The 25840-nt window shown below is 49.2% G+C and overlaps 1 protein-coding gene across 3 annotated transcripts; it reads left to right on the top strand.

The window, feature by feature from the left end:
* Positions 1-358: 358 nt before the first annotated feature.
* On the top strand, positions 359-23747 carry Adamts15 (ADAM metallopeptidase with thrombospondin type 1 motif, 15). Of its 3 annotated transcripts, none has more exon segments than NM_001106810.1 (8): positions 359-1636; positions 11191-11323; positions 11769-11936; positions 12162-12445; positions 16535-16712; positions 18010-18191; positions 18289-18464; positions 20081-23747. In NM_001106810.1, coding segments are annotated over 8 exon segments (2853 nt in total). In that variant the 5' UTR covers positions 359-679; the 3' UTR covers positions 20856-23747.
* Positions 23748-25840: the final 2093 nt, after the last annotated feature.

Below are 25840 nucleotides of genomic sequence, written 5' to 3'. Positions count from 1 at the left end.
CAGTGCTGTGCTCCCGGAGCCAGCTGCCTTGGGAAGGCTAAGACTCAGGGAGTTCACAGATGTCCACAAGGCAGTAGTAACTGATGCATCTCTTCACTGGGGTACCTAGCGCAAAAAACCGCGAGTAGGTTCCAGCGTTCGTTTCTTAGGTCAGCCCACGCCTCCTGCCTCAGCATAACGCCACTCCCTCCCCTCCAAGTGGCTCTTGCTCAGGAGGCGGGACCGAGTTCTCCAGTGGCCCCTGGAGGCTCCAGGCTGCGAGCTCTGGGAGGCTGGGAGAGGAGTTAGGGGAGGGGCGCTGACTGGGCAGTCCAAAGAGGAGGGGGCCTTTAATAGGCTCGCCCAGCGCCTAGTTTGCTGCACCGCGAACGGCTACGGTTCGCAGAGCAGCCCGCCACCTCGCGTCACTTCTCCACCGCAAATTTTCGCCTGTGCACTTGACAGCGATCCTACTAGAGCTCCCAGAGCGCGTTTTGCTTAGGGAGGAACAGGTAGGAGGCGCGGGCTGCCCTGTGCACGCTCGCTGTTCTGGGAGGAGTCTCCCGGACTTGGTTGGCTGTCCTTTCTGGGAACTGCCCATTGTCCCGGGCGTTGGTGTGTGGGCTACAAGGGGACAGTGCTTGCCGTGGGAGCCGGGCTAAGTTTCATCCCAGAGCGCGTCTGTGCGCGGCCCGGCGCCATGCTTCTACTGGGCATCTCAATCCTGGCTCTTGCCTGGCGACCTGCTAGCAGCTCCGAGCCAGAGTGGGAGGTGGTCGTTCCAATCCGACGGGACCCGGACATCAATGGCCGCCACTACTACAGGAGGGGTACGGAGGACTCCGGGGATCAGGGTCTCATTTTTCAGATCACAGCTTTTCAGCAGGACTTTTATCTACACCTGACGCCAGATGCCCAGTTCCTGGCTCCCGCCTTTGCTACTGAGTATCTAGGTGTCCCCCTGCAGAGGCTCACTGGCAGCTCTCTAGACCTGCGACGCTGCTTCTATTCCGGGTATGTGAACGCGGAGCCAGACTCCTTTGCTGCTGTAAGCCTATGCGGGGGTCTCCGCGGAGCCTTTGGCTACCAAGGTGCGGAGTATGTCATTAGCCCTCTGCCCAACACCAGCGCGCCTGAGGCGCAGCGTCATAGCCAGGGCGCACACCTTCTCCAGCGCCGGGGTGCTCCCGTAGGGCCTTCCGGAGACCCTACCTCTCGCTGCGGGGTGGCCTCGGGCTGGAACCCCGCCATCCTGAGGGCCTTGGACCCTTATAAACCACGGCGGACGGGCGTGGGCGAAAGCCACAACCGGCGCAGGTCTGGGCGCGCCAAGCGCTTCGTGTCTATACCACGGTACGTGGAGACACTGGTGGTGGCGGACGAGTCAATGGTCAAGTTTCACGGCGCGGATTTGGAACATTATCTGCTGACGCTGCTGGCCACGGCGGCGCGACTCTACCGCCACCCCAGCATCCTCAACCCTATCAACATCGTTGTGGTCAAGGTGTTACTCTTAGGAGATCGTGACACTGGGCCCAAGGTCACAGGCAACGCGGCCCTGACTCTGCGCAACTTCTGTGCCTGGCAGAAAAAGTTGAACAAAGTGAGCGACAAGCACCCCGAGTACTGGGACACAGCCATCCTCTTCACCAGACAGGTGAGTTGATCTGTCACCTCTTTGGGTTCAACCCTATTTTTCTTAGGGTCATTGAGTTTAGAACTCCAAAGATCCTTGTCCCCTTTGGAGACACCCAATGTCCCCTTTAAACTGGTTTCTTTCGAATCCTAGCAATGGAAGTTCTAAATAGAGTCCTCTCCTAGGCTCAGCAGAGCTTCCACCTCATGTGTTTCTGGGAGGTTGGAGGAGATCCTGCTTTTTTCCGAAGGTGTTGTCCTGATGGGGCCAATCAGCGCCTTCTGGACCAGGCACTGAGGGGCTGGAACCTGGGAAGTTGCCGCCCCTGAGCTGCAGTTTGTCTTAGAGGCCGATAGGAGGCGCTATGAGGATGATGTTGTAGATGGTGGGAATGGGAACTCGTTCCCCTCTCCTCTGTGGGTGGCTAAGTTTTCTCTGACGTCTCCTAGCAGGCTAACGTTTGCTGGATGGAGTACTGGAAGGAGATTCAAGGTCAGTGCCCGCTACATTTCTAGTGGGCAACATGTCGTTCTTTCTCTATCTTGGGACTGGGAATCCTGGATTGAGATGGAGGGGATCATGGCAATAGTTTGTGAGTTGCTGTGAAAGGCCAGACTTGAGTATACGCTCCACCGCCGCTTTTCCCTACATCCTTTTCTGTTGGGCCTTGTCCATAGGATTCCTAGCGCGCAGTCTCGGAAGGCCACCTGTTTGGAACTGGAGCCATTTCACTTGGAGCTTCACTTAGAATTGAGCTGGGGAAACTGCCTTTCAGTTTTCTCTGATCCTTGTTAGTAGATGGTGACCTGTTCACCTAGCTGTGTTCTAAGCAGTAGAGCAGGTAAGAGTGCTTACGCTTTAGTCCGAAGACCCTCCGTCGAGGGCAGGACTTCTGCTCTGCCCTTGTGCAAGGTGGTGTGAGCCTAGTCGAGAGTATTTGGACAGTCCAGCTGCAGGCTTGGGAAGATGGGACTAGAGACAGATCTAGATGTGGGAAGAGAGCCCTGCCTTCCTAGCGTCTTTAGCAGATCTTCTATCTCAAGAAGCTATTAACCTGTGAACATTTAGATCCCTAAATGTTCACCTAAAAGTTGGGTGCTGTGAAGATCTGGATTCCTGAAATTCTTTAGACGCTGGAGAAGAGTCATCCAAATGCCCTGCTTTCTCTGATTTTGGAGCTGTGATTTGAATCCCTGCAGCATCCTTGTTTTTATTTATTTTTTATCATCAGAACCACGGCATTCTGGCCACCGTACAGGGTTCTTTGTTACCTCCATGGCTCTCAGTCTCCTTGTTTCTAAACGGCCACTTAGAGTTGGTCTGGCGCCCACGAGCTGGAGCCGGAGTCTTCCACAGTAACCCATTTGGCACGGCTAGTCCTTTCTTGCGCTGGAACTTCCTCCTTTCCCAGCCTCTTCTCCTCCCACCACCTGGTTTCTCTAGGGAGGTCTTTGGCCCGAGCCTTGTTTCCTTGTGCTCATTCTTCCAACTGAGGTCTGTTGAGCGGCCGCAGCCCCAGCCCTAGAAGCCCTGCTTGAGTCACGGGGAAACTGCGGAAGAGGCTTCAGCTTCTGCACCCAGGTTGCTGGGAGAAAAAGCAAAGGCCAAGGACAGGATATCTTAATGAGTGAAGCAGCTGCTGTCCCTTCCGCTACCTGAGATGACCCTGTGGAGGTCACTCCCTGGCTCTAGAGTATCAGAGCTCAGTCCAGTTAAGGCTGACTTTTGGAGCCCACCCCGAGAAGAGCCCCCGCTGGGAAAGTAGGCCGCTCCATCAGAAGAGGTGGTCTTTCTGAAGAAGCAATCAAACAGCATGGCAGCTTCTGTTTCTCAGTGGTGGTCCCCCAGTGGGCCATGTCATCTGAGCATAGTGGGTAAAAGCAGCACGGCCACTTGGGTCAGGAGCGGTGATGTGTGGATGTGAGTGTGAGAAGCTGGTTTTCTCTTAGGTATTTAGAGGGTAAAGCTAGAGGGTCATCAAGGTTCCAGTGTCAAGCTTGGATAAACAGCTCCTCCCCCACCTCCTCACCAGCTCGGATTTTGGGGCCTGCCGTGCTCTCAGAGTCCTAGGAACATCTCATTCCTGAGGCACAACCCCTCCTCCCACAAATCTCCCCGGGGAAGGTACAGTATTGGATGAGAACACGGGCAAACAGCTGTTCTTTCTAGACCAAGACAAATGTGGTCTCCAGGAACCTTAGCTGTCCGGAAGAGAGAATACATTGATCATACAGCAAGTGTTTTGACAATTGGAAGAGTTTCTGTAAGGATTCAGAATAAGCTCGTGGACAAAGAGAGCACATCTGATTTTGCAAAGCAGCCAGCATCCAGGCTCCTAACAGCAGGGTGAGGTCAGCCCAGGAACAGATCGAGCCAGAGTCCTTCTCATTTATGTCTGCGAAGAGTGCGACTTCTCTGGCTTCTCCTTGCATGGGGGCTGCAGATGCCAGGTACTTACTGCTGTGACTCCTTAGGCCCTGGTTTGCTGAGTCCCCCCCCCCCCCCTGTTCTTAGGCCCAGTGCCTCTGCTGCTTCTGTAACCCTTTGTGGTACAAATGGCTTTTGTCCATTCATTCCTTCGTTCTCTTGTGCATCTGTGACTTTCAGGTACCATTCTGGCTGGAGCTGTTCATTCTAAGAAGGTGTGGCCCAAGCCCTCGTAGGAACTGTCAGTGTGACCAAGAGCTGTCAATCACAGCATAGTATGTTAAGTGCTTCCCTGTGGGGCCCTCTCTCTCTCTCTCTCTCTCTCTCTCTCTCTCTCTCTCTCTCTCTCTCTCTCTCTCTGTGCAGAAAGGGTTCCTGGCTTATGGAGCACTGGAGTGAGGAGCTGTCTATCTCTGTTATAAATGACCTTCTCTCCAACTGCTTCGCTATTTGTAATGTTCCCTCTTCTGACATGACTTCATTTTCCTTTTTATGACTTGCACTTTACATCTCCCTCCTGCTTTCACGCATTTTATTTCTCTTTGCTCAGTGTCATTTCACAGCATTCTCCTTCCCTTCTTCCTCCTTTGGGGATTATCGAGGTGGACTCCACTGTCTTACAGTCTTCATCCACACTCCAAACTTTCCCGTTCACAACCCCGAAGCCTGACATTGATTATTGTGGTATTTGGTTTTGAGCGGTGCCATATTTTCTGGGGGAGGACTGGTGTGTGTGTGTGTGTGTGTGTGTGTGTGTGTGTGTGACACCCGCATGTGCATGTGCGAATGAGTGTATCTGCCCTTGGAGGTCAGACATGTAAGATTCCCCCTAAAGCTGGAGTCATAAGTGGTTTTGTGCTGCTTGACTTGGGAGCTGGGAACTGAGCTCAGATCAGTATGTGCTCTTAACTGTTAAGCCATTTTTCCAGATCCTATGTGTTGGGCACGGAGTGGGATGTTTTCTATACTGTGCAGAGCAGAATCTTTAAGGAAGCAGAGCTTGATGTTTGCTATGAATCAAGTACTTGCAGTGGGTAGTGCATTCAGTGTTCAGATTAACAGCTATGAGTTGTAAAGTGACGATTCGTGTTTTATATCCACCTCCCGACATGGTGAGAAGGAATTGCTATTGCATCAGGCTCTGTTCTGAAGTCAGACTTTGGAAGCTATTAGGAGAGAGGGGCCCTTCTTTACTTGCTCCCTCCCCACCCTCTTCATATTCTTACTTCATATTTTCTTACGACACAGCTCAGGTTGGCTTCAAAGTCCTCATCCTCCTGCCTCATCCTCCTTCCTTTCACCCACTGCTTTTGTTAAAAACATTGTTTATTTTATGTGCATTAGATGATTCACCACATGTGTGCATGAGCATCACGGGTGCTCTTGGTACCTTCCTGAGTCACAAGAAGGCTTTGGATCCTGTGGAACCGGAGTTCTGGATGGTGTGAGCCACCATGTGGATGCTGGGAACTGAAAGTGCTTTTAACGATTGAGCCATCTCTCCGGCTCCAATCCTTCTTTTTAACACAGGGTTAGTTGACCAAAGCAATCTCTCCTTCCTTAGGTATTGCTCTCTACCTTCCTTTGAACTCCGCCATGGCTGTTTTCTTCCCTCCACACCTCAGTGCGCTTCCCACTGTGTCTTGATTCCTTGACTTGGACACATGGTCCAATGAAAAGGCCACTGGCTTGGAGTTGAGTAGAGCCGAGTTAGAATCTCAGCACTTGGACTTCCTGTCACTGGAATGTGAGTCTATTTGAACTCTGCTTTCCTCATCTTTAGCCGGCATGATACTCCCCTTGTGGGGGCCATTTTGAGGATGAGCTCTTTATCATCTAGCATAGTCATCCAATGGGAGCATTTCTCATTTGTATTACCTCAGCAGTTTCTCTAGCTATGTTTCTTGTTCTTCCACAAGTACATACAGATTCCCTTGCCAAAATGTAAATTTAAGATAGTCTTGATTTAAAGCATTCTATCTCATTGCCCTTGCAATCCTACTTGCCTGATTAATACCTTTGTATTGTGTGGGGATTATGGGTGCCAGTACTTGCCAATCCCTTTAAGGCAGGGATCACGTCATATCTTTGTAGCCCCGCACAGGCCCATGTATCTGGTGGTTCATCAAGTGCATGGAGGGTTCAGGGGGAAGTGTGGGCTGCTCGAAGCTATAGAGTACTTGGGTACTTTGCCTCGGCCTGGGGACTATTAATCCAACGTTCAGGCTGTCAGACTTCAGTGTTGATTTCTTCTGGCACTTCTCCTTGGATCTCTGCCGAGAGGCTTTGCCCTAGCGAAAGGTAGGGCCCCTTCAAGGAGCATGTTAATCCACTCTGGAGTCAGAAGACAGGGTGCACAGCTGGGACAGGGTCAGTGTCTATGCAGGTGTGAGGCAAGGAGCCAGTCGCTTGTTCAACCAGCATGGCCTATATCATATGCCACTGTTAGCCTTTAATCTAACCAGTTCCCTCTCCCCCGGGCTCTCCCTACCTATGATCACCAGCACTGTCTTGACCTGGTGGTCTAGGGCGGCTGATCATTCCTTCTTGAGTATCTTCTGCATCTTCGTCTCGGAATAGTTGTACTCCAGAAGCGATAAGGAATCCCAGCTAGAGCTCAGTCCAGGGCCTGTACTCCCCACCTTTCTGCTCTACTCTACTCAACCAGGGGATCTTTGCAACCCTGGGATAATTACTCACCGAACGTGGGTCTCTTCTGTAAAACAAGGCTTAGCAATGGCATCTCTTTCAAAAGGGGGATTCAGCAAGTAGTCCAGGTAGAACTCATGCCGCAGCAGCATCTGGGACCCTGTGGCAGCCCAATAAAGGCTCGCTGTCATCATAGAGGTGACAAGTGCCCTCTCTTGAAGTCCTAGTTTCTAGAGAAGTCCAGCTTTCCTGCAAGGGTTGGCTTCTGTTCTTCCTCAGCGAGGAAATTCCTGTCCTTTGGACTATTCTAGTCTCTTGCGGTAATACTATTTTTCTACATCTGGAAGGATTTACATGAATGATCACACCGCATTTGTTAATAGTGCTAACCCACCTTCCGGACTTTGCCCTATACCCCTTTTAACTTAATTGCATAAGTTCTGAATTGCCAGATTGCACTCCTGGAAAAGCAAATCCATAATTAGAAATCATAAACAAATGGATTTTGTGATGGACCAAAAAATGGTGTTACATGGCATGGCTTAGGGTGGGAAATGAGTTAAGGGCCCTGTTGTTGCTTTCTGTGGGTGATCGTGGTATCCTTCCTAGTTAGATATAATTTGGAGCAAAGAACACTGCTGTGTTGACCCCAGTGTCTAAAGCTATGAATTCAAGATCCTAAGCTTCACTTGATAGTACACGGCCTTAGGTGTGTTACCTTTGCTGATCAGCAAAGTGAGAGGCTGGTTCTGAAGTTCTTTGACCATCCTGGATGCTAGAATACGGTTCTCATGATGGACCCTGGCTCACAAACTTGGTCACATGAGAACACATAGATTCTTCCCTGCCAAATTAAAATAAAATAACTGTGTTTGGGTTTTTTTGGTTCCCCTTCTCTTCTCCCTTTGTACTGCTGGAAAACAGCGTCTCAGTTTGCACATGTGAAACAGAGGAGGTAAGGAAGAGTGTAAGGTTAGTGGGGAATTTTGGTAACAATTGTGTGTGGAGCAATGTTGGTAAAGAGGGACCTGGCCACCACAGAGTGCCAGCCTTAATTACTTAAAACACCAATCCTATCGAGGAAAAGTCAGGAAACGAGTATAGGAGGATTAAGTTCTTGGCTAAGATGATTCTTGGATCCTCTGGGAAAAGCAACTGTGACTGTAAGAGAAAATGGCAAATTTCCAGACAGAATGAATTGGGTAGGGACCGGGCTGAAAGGTGCCTTCGTCTTCTGGGATAAAGAAACAGGACAGATTCTGTATTTTAGAGCTGGTGCCTGAGCTAAGGAGGTTAAAGCAATTCAAGTGGCTCTAAGTTCATTCAAGAAGGGTGGAGACATTCCGTGCTCTGCATCTTAGATTTGTCGTCTGCTTCCTTTACTGGGTGAAGGGGGACAGACTCTCTGTCCTAGCAGCATGCCTTCTCACCTAAAAGATGCTGGTGACCGGCTGGTGACTGGGGGACCTCTGTCTCCTGCTACACCCTTCCCCTCAGGACCTTGCTGGCTTTTCCTTGTTCCTTTTGTTTAATCCATGAAGTGGAGGCTTCTGGACAGAAAGAAGAGCTTGCTCCTGGCCAGGAAGGACCTACAATTGCATGTGTGTAAGAGGGAGATTCACTCTCTGTAAAGAAAAGATGTCTAGATGCAGAGACGCCCCCCACCAGCTACAGAAGCTGCTACAGGGGAGTTAGGATCTCACATCAGTGCTGGTTCTGCTCTGGTCACTTCTGAGGGGCAGGGTGGGAACAGGCAGTGTAGTGACAGTTGAGGCAGAGGAACCTGTGTTTCCCTGTGAGTTATAGTGCTCAGCATGCTCTAGCCGGTACCTTAGTGGGTCCTTATGGTTCTAAAAGTAGGCAGTGCTCTGTGTTCTTGTCGTAACCAACAGTGCCAAAAGGTACTGAGCATTTAGACTGGAGAAAGAAGGAAAGGCTTAAGCTATCGGATGGTTCAAGTTCTAGTTGAGAACTGGTTCTCTTCCAGGGCAGCAAACAGATATTGAGGGAAGGAGGGATTTGGCCAAAGACACACACCCACTTAGCACGGGGACCCAGTTTTCTAGGCTTCTGTGCCTATGTCTCCCCCCTTCTCTTGCTTGGGACGTGGGTGAGTGTGTAGGTGGTCTGGGAACCACGGAATGTGCTTGTCCTATAGGCTTTGGGCTTCACTCATAGGGCTAACAACTCCAGGTCACCACCTCCACCAACTGGGATCCTGTGATTTGGTGTTCAGGGACACGGTGCTCTGGCCGAACTTTTGTTCCGTTACTATGTGTTTCTCTCAGATCTTCCCTTTTTCTCTCCTGTCCCAAGCTTGCCTGTGATATTTTGACAGTGGTTGTTTCTTAGCTTTTTAGAGCTCTTGGGGGAGTGCTTTCTAGAACATGAGGCCTTTGAAAAAGGAAAGGAAAGGAAAGGAAGGAAAAGGAAAGAAAAAGAAGGAAAAGGAAAGGAAAGGAAAAGGAAAGAAAAGGAAGGGAAAGGAAAGGAAAGGAAAGGAAAGGGAGGGAAGGGAAAGGAAGGGAAGAGAAGGAAAAGGAAGGGAAAGGAAGGGAAAGGAAGGGAAAGGAAGGGAAAGGAAGGGAAAGGAAGGGAATTTGAAGTCTCTAGCGAAGCTCCTGGAAGTGAAAGAGAAACATCACTCACACAGGCAGGAAAACAAAGGTTGGGCATTCATAGTGCCTGTCACTGACTCTGACCCCTTGGGTTCAGGCTGGTCACCCTCATGATTTTCTTTGGCCAGGAAAACTGTTAACTCATTAGGAGGTGTGACTATCACCTGCCTGTGGGAAGCTGAGTTTGACTGCCCGGGTGGTAAACTTCTGAGTGCTTTGGATTAAACTTCGCTGATTCTGACTGTACTATGACCCATGCCTTCTGGCCCCAATAACCCTGCTGCTTCCCACTCCCCCTCAGAACAGCATATGTACACACACACACACACACACACACACACACACACACTCACATACACATATACACATATACACACACAAGTACACTCATAAAGATAAATACATAGATATACACAGACACATACCCATAGACACACACACACACATAGAGACAAACACAAACACATATCCACACTCAGACACACACACACAGAGACACACCCATCCACACTCAGACACACAGACAGACATACACAGAGACATCCACCCACCCACACTCAGACACAGACAGACACACACAAACACACACACACACACACACACACACACACAAAGGGAACAAAATTGAGTAGAGTTCTGCATGCATGTTTACCTTGACCTCCTAGATTTCACAGAAGAGTATGACGTCTTCTCAAGTATTGCTGAGCCACTGGTGGTGACATCTAAATCCCCAGGCATACAGACCCTCAGGTCATGACTCTGCAATGTGATCCGAGACTCCTGAAGCATCAGCTTCTTGTGCGTGGGAGGGGATAATTAGCCCTTGCTTTAGTGGACTGCAGTGAAGATTAGATAGAGTCATGCATGTGTAATGCATGCGTGGTGTCAGCACTTAGTGAACTGTGGCCATGATTAATTACAAGCCTTAGTTTCCACTCTTCACAAATAGATAAGACTGTCGTGAGGACCAAATCCCCATATGCTTTAAAGACAATGACGTAAAGAAGAGTTTGTTGATGTGACTGACTTAACATCCACCTTCTCAGGGAAACAAATTGTGCATGAGTGTTTTATCCCATTTCCAATTTCTTAGTTCTCAAGGTTACCAGATGATTCACGGGCCTATAACACTGAATAAAGTCTTTGAGAAAAAAGACCTTAGCATCCCCTGGAAATGCTTCCTAATACAGTGTGCTGCTGGGAGGCCTACCTTCTGCAGCATCAGGCTTCTAGATCTTTCTGCTTAGGTGATGATCTCTAGCTTTTATCCCTTGCAACTCTTGAGCCTATGTTCCCCTCGGGCTTTGGTAGCTCATTAAACTGTGTGTACACAGTGGCTCAGGTCCACCTCTTTCTGCTTCCTGTCAGCTCAAGGAAGCCAAGTCTCTGGCGGGGGTTAGATCTTTGGCCGGCCAACCTGTGGCTGGGAATCTGAACTTAATTCAGAGTTGTCCAAAAAGTCATCACTCTACAAAAATAGAGACTGCTCAGAGTTGCCTGTGGATGGCGAATGTGGTTGCTTTTTACCCCAATGTGCCTCAGGAAGCCATGATCAGAACCTCAGTCTACTGCGGGAGTCACTGTTTTTCTGACCTTCTCTATATAAAGCTGTGGCCCTTGTCGTTTAATTTTGTACCACTTCATTTCCTCCCACAGGACTTCATGGATAGGGTGCACCCTTCTTTGTAGCCACACAGCTTTCTTCTTGGGGCCACCTCCTTTGGCCTGGGTTGATTCCATGAATAGTTCCACAGGCCTTTAGCAAGAAAGCTCTGTCTGGCTGGCCACTGTGAATACCCTCAGGATGCCCTTCATTTTCCTCAGGCTCCTTCTGTTACTATGTCTAATTTTAGTCTGGTTTTTCGTCTCTTCCCTTGGCAGGACCTATGCGGGGCTACCACCTGTGACACCTTGGGCATGGCTGATGTGGGCACCATGTGTGATCCCAAGAGAAGCTGCTCTGTCATCGAGGACGATGGGCTTCCGTCGGCCTTCACCACTGCCCATGAGCTGGGTAAGGCTGGAGGCAGGGAGGCTTTCCTCCAGGGTTGATCTGGATTTGCACTGGGTGCTTTGGTGGGAGAGGAAATATTTACCTCTGCTTCCTCCTCTTCAGGAGATGTAGGGAATCCTTTCTTGGGTCCAGAAGCTGCCTTGATGTGGGCTTTCATTCTTGTCTAATTGCTGTAGCCCAGTTGACACTTGGGTACTTGGGGTGGAATATGTTAAAGACAAGGTGACACACTCCTGTCCTTACCTAGCTCACAGCCCAAGGGAGGAGATAGGAGACACATGGTAGCACAGGGTCTGTAGGTCATCTACAAAACAGACGGTGCTGATAGCCAGTTTTGAAAACCACTGCAGGGCTTTCTTGCTTCTCCCATTGCCTCTTGCAGCCCTTCCTGCCCATTCTCAGATCTTTGCTCCTGCCCCATGAATCATTTTGCTTCATCCCACAGGCCATGTGTTCAACATGCCCCATGACAACGTGAAGGTGTGTGAGGAGGTGTTTGGGAAGCTCAGAGCCAACCACATGATGTCTCCGACACTCATCCAGATCGACCGTGCCAACCCCTGGTCAGCCTGCAGTGCTGCCATTATCACCGACTTCCTGGACAGCGGGCACGGTAAGCCAGGTGGTGGAGAGGGGCAGGGCTGAGTGGGAAGGGCTCGGTGGCAATGTTTACTATCCCTTTAGATGTCCTCTGTACCCGAAAGGTGACAAGGAGTTGGGTTCTGCCTCACCTAGTTTAGTTATCTCTTGCTTCACTTTCTCCCTACTATTTACATTATAAGCCAGCCAGGCTCACCTTTTCCAGCTTGTCCCAACTAATGGCCCTGGATCTATGCAGGTGACTGCCTCCTGGACCAGCCCAGCAAGCCCATCACCCTGCCTGAGGACCTGCCAGGCACAAGCTACAGTTTGAGCCAACAGTGTGAGCTGGCCTTTGGGGTGGGCTCTAAGCCCTGCCCATATATGCAGTACTGTACAAAGCTGTGGTGCACCGGCAAGGCCAAGGGGCAGATGGTGTGCCAGACTCGCCACTTCCCCTGGGCAGATGGCACCAGCTGTGGTGAGGGCAAGTTCTGCCTCAAGGGAGCCTGCGTGGAGAGACACAACCCAAACAAGTACCGGGTGAGCTCTTGTGTCAGGGAATGCTGGGAGACGGATGAGCCTGGGCCTCCATTGCCTTGGTTTGGATGGAAGTTGCTGGTCACATTATGACTGTGCCACATTCCATTGCAGTGCCTCCATTTTCTGTCTGTGGACTTCTCTCTCTCTCTCTCTCTCTCTCTCTCTCCCTCTCTCTCCTTCTCTCTCTCTCTCTCTCTCTCCCTCTCTCTCTCTCTCTCTCTCTCTCCCTCTCTCTCTCTCTCTCTCTCTCTCTCTCTCTCTCGTGTGTGTATGTGTGTGATGTATATGTGTGGTGTATGCTTACATGTGACATGTGTGTGTATGAATATGTATGTGTGTGATATGCATTTATGTATGAGTGTGTGATGTATTCATGTGTGTGATGTATACATGTGTGTGCGGGGATGTGTGTGTGTGTGTGCGTTTGTGTGATTTATGCTTGTGTGTGCCTGTCCAAGTGCATTTGACAGAGATTTATGCCAGATTGTTTTCCTCAACTGAATTTTCACTTTATTTTTTTGAGGCAGGGTCTCTCACTGAATCAAGCACTTTCTAATGAGCCTGTGGGCTGTACCTATCTCTGTTCTGTAGCTCTGAGGTCACAGGCACCTACCACAGCAAACTTTCATGCGGGTGCTGGAGGTCTGGATCTAGGTACTTGCATAGCAAATACTTTATCTAATGAACCCCCATGTCACCTCCGGTCCCCTATTTTCTTTTTGACACTAAGACTGGAGAAACACTATAGCGGGCCAGGTAATGTCATGAGGCTTTGTATACAAGAGAGGCTTTGGGCAGGACTGGGGATTCTTAGTTCTAAGCCCTGGGCTTTCCTGTGTGGGGAAGAGCTCTGGCATAGAACTAAAGGTCTTAATGTGAGTAGCTCTCACCCCGGCTCTATCTTCCTTCCATCCCCAGGGGGTGGTTCACACAGATGAGCCAGGCTTAGGAGTGAGATGAGGCAAACCCAGAGTATGTACTTCAGTGACCTGTCACATCCCGAACTCAGATACACGTGTGCTTCTTTTTTAAGAGGAAGTATAACTGAACAAAAGTTTCCCTCCAGATAAACAAGACTAGCAATTAATCTGGACCCACAGCACTCCAAGTCTTCTTTGAATGCGATTCAGAGTTTATGTTCTTTAGGCCTTGTGTTAGGGAGGCAAAGGCATCTGTACTTTTCCAGCAGGAGCAGGAAGCCCATGCTTGACCCTGGGGATGAGTGCCCCTCCTACCCTTGCCCATGGTTGGGAGAAGACACGGTCAGGTCAAGTGCAAAGTGACAGCATTACAAATGCGTGCTTTTCAAGTACCGAATCCATCCATGGTCTGGAAATGGCTGTGGTGCAGTGTTATTTTCTCAAAATCCTTTTCTCAAACCTGAGAATGTATAGTTAACCAAACCTGCACCTACTTACCAGGCCAATTCCAAGTTTGGGGCTTTAAGAAATATTCATGACGAGAAAACAATAGGTAACTCAGGTTGCCAGAGAGACCGCAGTCTAGTCCCCTGTCATGGGGGACACTACCTTGATCAGTCAAAGACCAGTGGATTATTCTATAAGTGACTGCAGCCTTGAGGGACACCTTTAGCATCCTCATTCAAAACATCTATCTGTCCTGGTGTCAAATTGTTCCACTTATTACCACCCAGATTTTTGGATTCCAGCAATTCTTCAGTCTGAACCTATAGTCGCTCACATAACTGTCTTTCTGTTTCCTTCCCATGACCCCCCCCCTACTTCTTCCCTGTTGTGCTGAGAGGCTGCAGTCCATTGGTCAAAAATCACCTTTGACCCCCTCCCCATCTCTCTGTGTCATAGCCTCTTAGATTAGCCACCACCTTGGCTCAGTCCGGTTCTCTCTCCGCATGTGTGCCTGCATAGGTGAATGTGGCTGGAGTCAAATGTATAGTTGTGCTCACTGGTCTCAGTTCAAATAAAAACTCTGGAGACTCAGAAGGGTGGTAACAAGTGTGGAGGGCAGAGGTCAACCTCGGGTGTCATTCCCTGTGCACACAGATAGGCCGTGTACCGCTGAGCCGCGTCTCCAGCCCCAAACTACTTCTATGTTTAAATGAATCTTGGCAAGTCCATTTGGACACCTGATAAACATTTTAAACACAGCAGCTATAAAAATGGGCTCCTCACCACATCCCCTAAACCGGCTTTGGCAACTGTACCTTCCACTTGTTTACGCCAAAACCCATTTTCTCATACGCTTAGCATCTAATATCTTAGCCATTCCCATTGACCCTGTGTTCAAAATTGACTCAGAACCTCATTTCTCACTGCTTCCTTGCTGTCAAACCGTTCCAGGCCGCATTCCCTCTTGCCTGGAATTTGGCAGTCTTTCTGCATCAGCTCTCCGCGTTTCTGATCTTACAGACTGTCACAAACAGAGCAGCCAGTGGGATCCCTTTAAAATAGGAGTTAGACTCTGCCACTTTCCTGTTCGCACCCTGCAGGGCCTTTGCACTGAGCTTGGCAGAAGACAGCACAGTCTCTGCTTCCTCGTGCTGTTCCTGCTCGGTCTGCTGTGATGACCCTGGACCCTCCCTGTAGGGCGCATCCTTTCTTAGCCAAATTCCTTGCTCCCTCTGCTTGGAATGCTCTTTTCCTAATACCCACCTGGCTCATACCCGTTATTCTTTGAGGCAGGCATGAATCTGGGAACCCAAAAGCCTCTTACACAAAGGCTTCTGTTACCATCACCACCACCTACTTTTAAGCCCGGGAGATACGTCAGCTGCACAAACTCCAGCTCACTTTCTATGTCCCCCCTCGCTGGGCGGTAGTGACTTTTAGAGCAGGGATTTGCTGCACTTGGTGTCAAGTGTAGAGTAGGAAGTCAGCAAATATTCAGTGAAGAATGAATGGAAGGTTCACAGGCAAAGTTTTTGTCCAAATAGATGGAAACATTGTATCAAATAGATTTTTTGTCTTAGAAGCTGTAGGTGCAGTGCTGAAGCCTGAAGAGAAGCTGAGATAATAAGGTCTGGACGTGGTTCACTGCTGACTTTGGAGAGAGCACTTTAGTTGGAGGTTACCCAAATGCAGGCTCTGCTAAGGCTCTGTGAGTGACAGGGTACTGCCAGTCTGTACATCTCAGCTGCTGCTCGGTGCCCAGGTGACACGTGTTCAGGGTGTGAGAAGCCATTCCACTAGCATCCTACAAAAACACAATGAAGATTGTAAATCTTCTCTCCTCACCTCTTATGAACAAATGGCAACAACCACAAACTCACTGCGTAATTTGTCCCAAAGCTGGACGGTGGCTTGGGGATGCTTCCTTCTCTCTAACACATTCTCTAGGCACACACGTTACCTAGCAAAGCTAATTATCAAGCTGCTGCTTGAACTTTCTCATAGGCAGCTCCCGACGGAGTTCAACATCAGTTTGGTTTGGTAAAAAGTCAGACTATACAACATTTTCACATAGAAGAGTTCCAACACCCATGGCAACATTGGGTATTGGTCTGGCTGGTGGCTGCACCTGACCAAGGTCTGGAGATTACTGTAGTTACACGAACTGCACACAGGAAAAGACTTGGAAATCTGTCATGGAGTCAGGCCAGAGGCACTCATTCAATTTAAATCTGCCATCTAACCTCAGATCTAATTATTTCTGGCCTCATTTTGGGCAGGTGAAGTGTGAGACCTAAGGTGGTTTGGCCATCAGCTAAGCCCACTCCTGTGGAACAGGCAGAGGCAGTGAAACTCGGTTCTCTGGGCTCACAGCCCAAGATGCCTCTTCAGAGAACTCATTTGTAACTGGGAACAGTTAGTGTTTGCTGACAAACCAATTTAAGTGTTGGGTGGATCTTGAACATACAGATTGTTTGCTTTTCTTTGTTTCTTGTTCCTTCCTTCCTTCCTTCCCTTCTTCCTTTCTTCCTCCCTCCCTCCCTCCCTTCTTTCCTTCCTCCCTCCCTCCCTCCCTCCCTCCCTTCCTTCTCTCATGATACAAGGTGGACTTCATTCTAGTACGGTGGGCCGGGAACGGATAGGCTTTTCCGGGAGCTTCCGTAGGTGAGTGGCTGGGTGTGGCACCTGGGCCTGCCGGAGTGTAACCTGCTCTTCCGCACAGGTGGACGGCTCTTGGGCCAAGTGGGAGCCTTATGGTCCCTGCTCGCGCACCTGCGGTGGGGGCGTGCAGCTGGCCCGGAGGCAGTGCAGCAACCCTACCCCTGCCAACGGCGGGAAGTACTGCGAGGGAGTGAGAGTGAAATACCGATCTTGCAACTTGGAGCCCTGCCCCAGCTCAGGTGAGACACAGGGCGGCGGCAGCCTGGGCGTCTGGGCCGTGTGGCTGGAGGTCATTCTTGGTCACAAATATTGCAGTCAAGATCCAGGAAAGAGCTGGTATGAGAAAATTGCAGACGCCCCTTGGCATCATTCCGTTAGCCGTTCAACTTCGGCAAAGGTGTTTTCTTTTTGGTGCTTAGACTGGGAGACTGAGTGGAGGGCTAGGCCTTTAGAAGTCTTCATAGTTTTTACATTGCTTTTTTTTTTACTTGCCTATCTTTTAAGCAGGAATTCAGAGTCTATGAACTTGGTGGAGAAATTTTACATTTTAATTTTCAACGACCCTTCCATCTAAAACGTAGTTTCCCCTTGAATTATAGATTTAGCTTTTTTTTTTTTTTTGAAACAGGGTTTCACTATGTATCCCTGACTGGCCTTGAACCCACAAAGATCTGCCTACTCAGTTCAGTCCTTTTAATCTTTTCATCGGAAACCACTTAGGCAACAAAGGACTATGGAAGTAGAAATGTTTGTGACTTTGACATCAGTTGAAACTATGAATATTGTTTTAATACGGTACTTCAATTGTTGAAGAATTCTCAAAAATGCCACTATGTTCCTCCTTATGTCAAAATCACAGAAATTATTTGCATGGTCATTGAATATTGCCTTTTTTTTTTTTTTGGTTCTTTTTTTCGGAGCTGGGGACCGAACCCAGGGCCTTGCGCTTCCTAGGCAAGCGCTCTACCACTGAGCTAAATCCCCAGCCCCGAATATTGCCTTTTTAATGCATTACAAAGAATACATCTATCAGAAGTATGTTTCAAAGTATCTCAATAGTTGTTTAATCAATGTAACTTTTGTTAATGATGTCATTTCTGTAAGGCGTTTAACAATGTAACAAGAAGAGACTTAATAGGTTGCTGAACAGTTTCATCATCCAAAAAATTGTTTAAGACACCTGTTAGAGAGGGAATTTGAGACTAGATTACTGGAGAAGGTGACACATTGCTTATGAGATGTCTTTTTTTTTTTATTAACTTGAGTATTTCTTATATACATTTCAAGTGTTATTCCCTTTCCCGGTATCCGGGCAAACATCCCCCCCCCTCCCCTTCCTTGCTTATGAGATGTCTTATTGTATATGGTATCTTTTGGTTCCAGGCTGTTTTAATCTTACGAGATGAGGGACGACTACCACACTGTCACAGAGGCAGTGGGGCTTTGAGAGCTTGGCACCTTTGAGAGGGACGTTGTCTTTTGTACTTAACTTGGCTCCTCTTTTCAACTGTCTTTATGTGTTTCCTCCCTGTCCAGCCTCTGGCAAGAGCTTCCGGGAAGAGCAGTGTGAGGCTTTCAATGGCTACAACCACAGTACCAACAGGCTCACTTTAGCTGTGGCATGGGTACCCAAGTACTCCGGCGTGTCACCACGTGACAAGTGTAAGCTCATCTGCCGAGCCAATGGTACTGGCTACTTCTATGTGCTAGCACCTAAGGTAAGTGTGCAGTGACAGGAGACTGGTCAGGGTCTGACCCTCAGAGCAGCATCTCACTGAGCTGCCTTTCTCCCCTTCTATTTTGGGGATGCTGCAGGTGGTGGATGGTACGCTGTGTACTCCCGACTCCACCTCGGTCTGTGTCCAAGGCAAGTGCATCAAGGCTGGCTGTGATGGGAACCTGGGCTCCAAGAAGAAATTTGACAAATGTGGCGTGTGTGGTGGAGACAATAAGAGCTGCAAGAGGGTGACAGGACTCTTCACCAAGCCTATGTAAGTTCTGAGCCCTGAAGGGTACAGGCAAGGGGAGTGGGTGGCTTGATGGAAGTAGAATTACTCGTAGGCATTGAAAGCTTGGGTTAGAGTGCAGTGAATGTAAGGATGGGCATATTATTACTGTTGGCCACTCATGCTCTTTATGGGAGGACAATCCATCCATGTGTTTATGCATCCATCCATCCATCCATCCATCATCCATCCATCCATCCATCCATCCAACAAAGATGAATACCAAGATGACCGAATAAAGACACTCCTCAACAGGAGATGAGATTCAGAGACATGGGAATGCTGTTAGCATCTGTCTAGCATTTTTGAGCTGCACTGTGCTGGCTAGTTTTATGCTAACATGACTCAGGTTAGAGGTGTCAGAGAGGAGGGAGCCTCAGCTAAATAAATACCCCCATAAGATTAGGTGTAGGTGAGTCTGTAGGGCATTTTCTTAATTAGCAGTTGATGGGGAAGGGCCCATGGTTGTCCTGGGTTCTATGAAAGCAGGCTGAGCAAACCAGTAGGCAGCCTCCCTCCATGGCCTCTGCATCAGCGCCTGCCTCCAGGTTCCTGTCCTGCTTCAATTCCTGTCCTGACTTTCTTGGGTCCAAATCTTTCTGGAGTAGGACTGTCCCCTTTGGATATGACGATATGATATCCTCTATTGAGCCCCTGGGGGGATGCACAGGGAGGTTCCCCTGATCCTTTTCTCAGAGCTCAGTTGTAGATGCAAGTTTGTTTGTTTGTTTTTTTTAAAGCTGTTGTTCTGAAGGATGTGCAGAGGGCTGGATACATGAGGAGTTAGAGGAACTTGATGGAACCATAACACCCTGTGTAGATGAGGACTCAGCAACCCGTAGCAACTAGCTGACTTACTTAAAGGGGATTGGTATCTGAGTCAAGACCCCTGACCCTGACTCTAAGCTCATTACTTGAATGCATCCAAATAACCAACCTTGGGCTTGAGCACTGTACACTTAAATCCTTTTGGTCCTCGTCCGATGGAACTGATGCCTCTCGAATTCTCTGTGTCAGGTGCTACTCACTGTGATTTATGTTCTATGGGCTCCTTTATGCCCCCTGCCCCCAACAGTTTTGTGGTATGTGGCTATGGGCTCTAGCTGGGCCCTCTCACATCAATTGCTAATTAAGAAAATGCCCTACAGACTTGCCTACCGCCTGATCTTATGGGGGTATTTATTCAGTTGAGGCTCCCTCCTCTCTGACACCTCTAACTTGAGGTCTTGTTGACATAAAAGTAGCCAACGCTGTGTAGTTTTATGTAGCTCCAGAATTTTAGTGAGCGAGAGAATAGACTTAGAGATGCTGGGACTATTCTGAGACCAACAGTGAGGCGAGGGGAAGTGGTAGCCTCAAACATGTTTTTACTATATTTTGGATTCACCCAAAAAGACAAATTTACAAGAAGACAAGACCAGAAGGTCCTACAGCCTAGTCATTCAGCCCAGCTTTCAGCTTTCTGCCTCCTTGACCCTGGGCTGGTGTTGGTTAATGAGCTTTGTGCTATGCTGCCCCAACCCCACAATCAGTTATTACTTTGAAGGAGATGGAGGGCATTAGTTCGGGCACCTGTATAATGTACAATCTCGTTCCTCCAGGCACGGCTACAATTTTGTAGTGGCCATCCCTGCAGGCGCCTCCAGCATTGACATCCGCCAGCGTGGTTACAAGGGGCTCATTGGGGATGACAACTATCTGGCCCTGAAGAACAGCCAAGGCAAATACCTGCTCAATGGGCACTTTGTGGTATCTGCTGTAGAGAGGGACCTGGTGGTAAAGGGCAGTGTGCTACGCTATAGTGGCACTGGCACTGCGGTGGAGAGCCTGCAGGCGTCTCGACCCATCCTGGAGCCACTAACCGTGGAGGTCCTGTCCGTGGGGAAGATGACACCGCCCCGTGTACGTTATTCCTTCTATCTGCCCAAAGAGCCTCGGGAGGACAAATCCTCTCGCCCCAAGGACCCTCGGGGTCCCCCAGTGTTGCGCAACAGTGTTCTCAGCCTTTCCAACCAAGTAGAGCAGCCAGACAACAGGCCTCCTGCGCGCTGGGTGGCAGGCAACTGGGGGCCTTGCTCGGTGAGCTGTGGCAGTGGCCTACAGAAGCGAGCAGTGGACTGCCGGGACTCCCCAGGGCAGCAAGGAGTCTCTGCTTGTGATGTAGACCATCGGCCAGTGGAGAAGCGAGCCTGTGGTGAGCCCTGCCCAACCTGGGAGCTCGGCAACTGGTCGCCCTGTTCTAAGAGCTGTGGCCGTGGATTTAAGAGGCGTCCGCTCAAGTGTGTGGGCCATGGAGGCAGGCTGCTGGCTCGGGACCAGTGTGACCTACGCCGCAAGCCCCAGGAATTAGACTTCTGTGTCTTGAGACCCTGCTGAGGGGTACTGTTTCTTCTACTCCTCTATTCTAAACCCGCTGCTGTGCTGGTGCTGTGGTCAGCTGGAGCAGAGGACAGCGGCCAGTGGTCTGTGTCACAGTGTCACTCACATCCAGAATGAGGACCATGGGTCTGGGCGAGAGGTTCCTTCCTCCTTGGACTCGGCAGGGGGAAGCTAACTAATGCACAGTCTACCTCATGCCCTGCTCCTCGGGCCCAGTTGTGGGGAGAGGCTTCAAGAGATGGGTGCTGGGCAGAAGGTGCTGAAGGCCAGCTTCCAAGGAACCTGGAAGTTGGGTGCCTTCCAGGCAGAACTTCAGGGACCTTGGCCCCCATAATGGAGGTCACAGGCTGCTGGAAGAGCCATGGCCTGCAGCTTGGCACCCTCAGGTGATCCCAGGAGCTCTGAGCAGTCCCTGAACAAGGCAGGGGTCTGGTGGTGATTTCCACCTTCTTTGTTTTTTGACTGATGTGGACCTAACAGTAAAACTGTTCAGGGGTTACTAGAAGCCAAAGGGACAATGAGATTGGGTTCATTTGGGCGCAACTTTCCTGTTTGCTCATCTTCAGTCTTGATCCTCCTTGGAAGATCAGCACTTTGTAATCTGGATGGCCAGGGCATTAGACCAGCTGGGGAAGCCTCGTTGTGGCCCCTGATGCTTTGAAGGCAGCCCGAGAAACTACAGGGACCATTTGTTGGTCAAGAGAGAGCAACTATGTCAAACAGATACTTGTCATGTCAAAGGGGAAATGATTTGGTGGCTGAAGCAAGGAACAAAAAAGCTTAGAGGGCTCTTCTCTCAGTAGGGTTAGAGGGTGGAGGTGTTGACCTTCAAGAATGTCATCCTGGGATAGCGAAAAGGAGTTCTGACACTTTTGTCATCTAGCGAGGAACATGTAAGGAGGCTGATGATGCCCTAGTGACCTTCCAAAGTGACCATAGCCCTGTACCCACTGAGGGGGAGTGGTGGTGCCTGGGAGTGTGAGGTGCTGAGTGTCCACGTGCTGGCAGGTCAGCATTCCGCTCGCTCGGGCGGCTCCTGCTGTCTCCTGTGGGCATGCTACATTACATCTCCCAGCCTTCATCTCTCTGGTAGGTAAACGGGGCTCATTGTTTGCTACCTCAGATCACGCTCTCTAGGACAGAAGAAACCTGGTGCTTCTACCAGTCTCAGCTGGATGTGCCCAACCATAAAGATGGGTTTGTGTGTGGCTTTCCTGCTTCCCACAGCCTGGCTATCATCTGGGGCCCTAAATACGAAGACAGGAGTCAGGTAGAGTGTCTTTTTCCCTCAGGTTCCTTGGGATCAGGTCTTAGGAAACGCTAAGAGTCAATACCCTGACCTTGAGACACTCGGAAGCCACCGGTTGGGACTACTGGAGACCCATCTGTCATCCTTGTAGACATGACAGTGAAATAGAAATCCAGGCATTTCTTATAGCAGGGTATTTTTTTTTTGAAGACCTGGAAGCTCCAGTGTATACAGGGCATCTTCAAAGAATCAGCAGTGCATCCAGGACCTCAGTGGAGGGTTAGATGGAGACGAGACCAAAACCCTTGTCTTCACATGGAGGATAGCAGTCTTTGTCAATCCTTTTACATGTTTCCAGGGAGTCAAAATCCACACAGCAGCCAGTGGGCCTGTTTTGCCCCTAGAGCAGTAGTTCTCAACCTCCTAATGTTGCAACCTTTAATACAGTTCCTCATGTTGTGGTGACCCTCAACCATAAAAGTATTTTCATTGTTACTTCATAACTCATTTTGCTACTGTTATGAATCTTAACGTAAATTTCTGTGTTTTCCGATGGTCTTAGTCAACCCCTGTGAAAAGGTTGATTGTCCTCCAAAGGGGCCGCATGACCCACAGGTTGAGAACTACTACTCTAGACTGTTATTCTAACCCTGCTCTGTCTCTGGGCTGGAGACCTAGGACAGAGCTCCTACAGTGGGCGAAGGGCATGTGACCCTTTGAGGCTGGGCTGTGAAGGACAGCATTGGGGTGGGTGGGGGTGGGGTGGGAGGAATGAGTACTTCAGAGCTGTAGAGACAAAAGGTCCCCAAGGCCTGAGGCTAAAGGGGAGCCTTGCTAGCTGAGGAGAGCATGGTACCCAGTGCTTGGTGCATTCTTTCCCTGTGAGGAGAGGTAGTGCTGGGCTGGGTAGAAGAGGTAGAGGTACAGGCAGGTGGGCAGTGAGGTGCCCTCACCGAGGTGACTGGCCTCTAACAGAGTAGCATTGCTGTCAGCTGTTTTACAAGTCATTTCAAGGAGGGTTGGCCACTCTTGTTCCTGATACATGCCAGGTGTTCACACTCTTTTTCTGTCACAATAGTTTTAATTTTTTTTTTATTTTTTAAACTTCTTCTTTTTAAGAGAAGTATGACGAAGACAGCTTTGTAAGTTCGTCTTGCCTTTGTACATCTTCTGTCAACCCCTTGCTGAGCAGAGATGGGGCGAGGGCACAGGTTTCTAATGATGGAATAAAAAGTCAAAGTGATGTCTCACAACTATAGGGGAGGACGTTCTGGGGGGCTCCAGGAACGTCTTCATCAGGTTATGGACCAGTAAGACTTTGGTTTGGGATCCCCTAGTCTCTTCTGCCTATTGTGTGCACTGATTGGAGGATTTAGACCCAAATACCCTCCTTTTATGGACCATGTCATGTTGGGGAGGGGGCTGAAAGGAGCCCAGTTTGGAAGTCGGCTCCTGGAGACTCTAGACACCAATGCTAGAGGCTCTTCCCCTATGGGTTAACTACTTTTGCATTTTGTGTACTGCAGAAGGATGAGAGGGTCTGGGGACTGGCTGAGCGTGTATACTGTGTATACATGGGAGCTGGCTGCTGAGGTGACAGCAACCTACTCCTAATAAAGTTGGATGTCTTTAAAACTTGCATCTCGTGTCTGACGCTGTATCTCATCCCTGGGCACATTCTTCATGCTGTGGTGGGCTGACGGAGACAATGGTGTCAATGCGTGAAGTCTCAGATGATCAGGAGGTAGAGCCTAGGCCACAAAAGTGAAGGGGCGCTGTCATGAGAATCTGCAGAAAGTGTGAAGAAGAAAGCCAACCAATGCTAAGAAAGAGGCCCTGGTCCCAATGTTTGTGAGCAGTGGACAGAATAACTAGTCATGGATTTTACAGAAGAGGAGTACAAGTCCAGACTGGGGGCTTAGAGAGGACTTCTTGGTCTGTATTTGCTGAGGGGGGTGAGCCATGAGGACAGGTCAGCATAGTTCACTATACAGGACTTTCAGTTGCTCACCTTAGGAGAAATCTTGTTTCCTAAAGAAAAGATTGATTGTCTTGGGAGATTATCTACCTTTTTCTAGTTCCATGTTGGTTGACAACTTCAGCATATATGCAGGCCTGGGATAGGTCTCAAATGACAGCAAACAACAGACAACCAACCAACACCCCCAAACGTTCAGAAACCCGAGTTGGCCCAGAATCTGAGGTGCTCTCTTAGAATTTCATCATACATATAGATGGTGTGATGGCTATTCCTGGTCATCAACTTGACTACATCTGGAATGAACTATGATCCAGAAATGGAGGGCACAACTCTGATCCAGCTCTTGAGACTGGAAGACACAAACAGGCTTCTGACTCGGATCTTGACCTGGAATGATACATGCTCTTGATCCAGATCTTGAGGCAAAAAGCTTAGGCCCAGTGAAGGTAATACATGGCTTTAGTCCCAGGAGACTGAGACAAGCAGATCTGAGTTCAAGGCCAGCCTGGGACAAAGCAAGTGGAAAATCCAGGAATGGTGGTATATACCTTTAATCTGGGTCATATCTTCTGCTGGAGGCCTAAACAGGGACAATGGAAGAAGGAAGGCTCACTCTTCTTTGCCTGCTTGCACTTACTTGCAATCACATCTGTTAGAACCTATCTCTTTAGGATTCCAGCTTACACAGAAGCCCAGCTGAAACAACCAGCCTCATGGGACTGAGCAACTACTAGACTTTTGGATTTCCCATTCACAGCTGCCCATTGTTGGGGTAGTTGGACTATAGACTGTAAGTCATTGCAATAAATTTCCTTAATATACAGAGGCATTCCTTAAGGTCTGCGACTCTAAAGAACCCTGAATAATAAAGATAGCTTTGTCTTTTTGACTTTCTGGCTGAGCAAGACCAGGGGGACTAATTTCTCCATGAGCTGAACAGCTCCTTCAGGTTTGCTGATGAGAAGGACAGACAAGAGCTTTGCACAAAGCTTCAGCCCTTAGGGGTTCCGGGAAAGGGCAGAAGAGCCCACAAGACTCTATGGGCTACCAGGGGCCTGGAAAGGCCATTGAGAGGTTTGGGTCAATGCCTAAGCCTAATTGATTCCTGTAATAACTTCATACTGTAATAACTTTGTAACATTGCCCATAACATGGTTATCTTGCGGGTAATTTTTGTTTGCCCTCTGGTTTCCATTGCAGCAATTGCTAGTAGCACTTATCTAAGGTAAAGTTCATGTGAACTGGTTTTGGGGGTGGGGTGTCAGCAATGGAGGAAACAGAAGAGGTTTGCTTCTGCTGTATAACCAGGCTTGGAGTCTCAGGAGAACGGCCAAGGTAACATTGAGGCCGTGAAAGCTGCCTTCCAGAGCAGACAAACCTACTGTTATGTGTTTCTAAGCTTTCTAGTGAAGAAGAAGGAGCAGTTTCCTAGCTTCTGACTTTTGATGACAGGTAAGAACAGTTTGCTTTGTGATGCATCTGTAGGAAGAAAATGCATCCCTGTCCTACTAAGGGTGTGTGTGTGTGTGTGTGTCCGGGGTGGGGGGGGTGGAGAGTTTTGCAGAATAGTGTTGACTCCCTGAGCTAAGCTCTGCCTGCCTAGTGAGTCCTGGCAGGCACCCAGCAGGCTGAGCTGGCAGAGCCAAGGGCATCGTGCATGACCCTAGAGTCTTTCCATTGATCCTTGGCTTGTACCCAGCCCTCCCTGGGTGAGTCAGCCTTCAAGCTGCAATCCTGGCAACAAATCCCAGA

The sequence above is a fragment of the Rattus norvegicus genome, chromosome 8 (genome assembly GCF_021556685.1).
Source record: "Rattus norvegicus strain SHRSP/BbbUtx chromosome 8, alternate assembly SHRSP_T2T, whole genome shotgun sequence".
NCBI classification, from domain to species: domain Eukaryota; kingdom Metazoa; phylum Chordata; class Mammalia; order Rodentia; family Muridae; genus Rattus; species Rattus norvegicus.
This window is presented reverse-complemented; position numbering and strand designations above follow the sequence as displayed.

Excerpts from the sequence above, each read along its gene's own strand:
- Adamts15 (XM_087560863.1), top strand. The coding sequence starts at position 11,227 with ATGGCTGATGTGGGCACCATGTGTGATCCCAAGAGAAGCTGCTCTGTC. Across the intron at positions 11,324-11,768 it reads CACCACTGCCCATGAGCTGG|GCCATGTGTTCAACATGCCC; the intron begins GTAAGGCTGGAG and ends TTCATCCCACAG. Across the intron at positions 18,192-18,288 it reads TCTATGTGCTAGCACCTAAG|GTGGTGGATGGTACGCTGTG; the intron begins GTAAGTGTGCAG and ends GGGATGCTGCAG.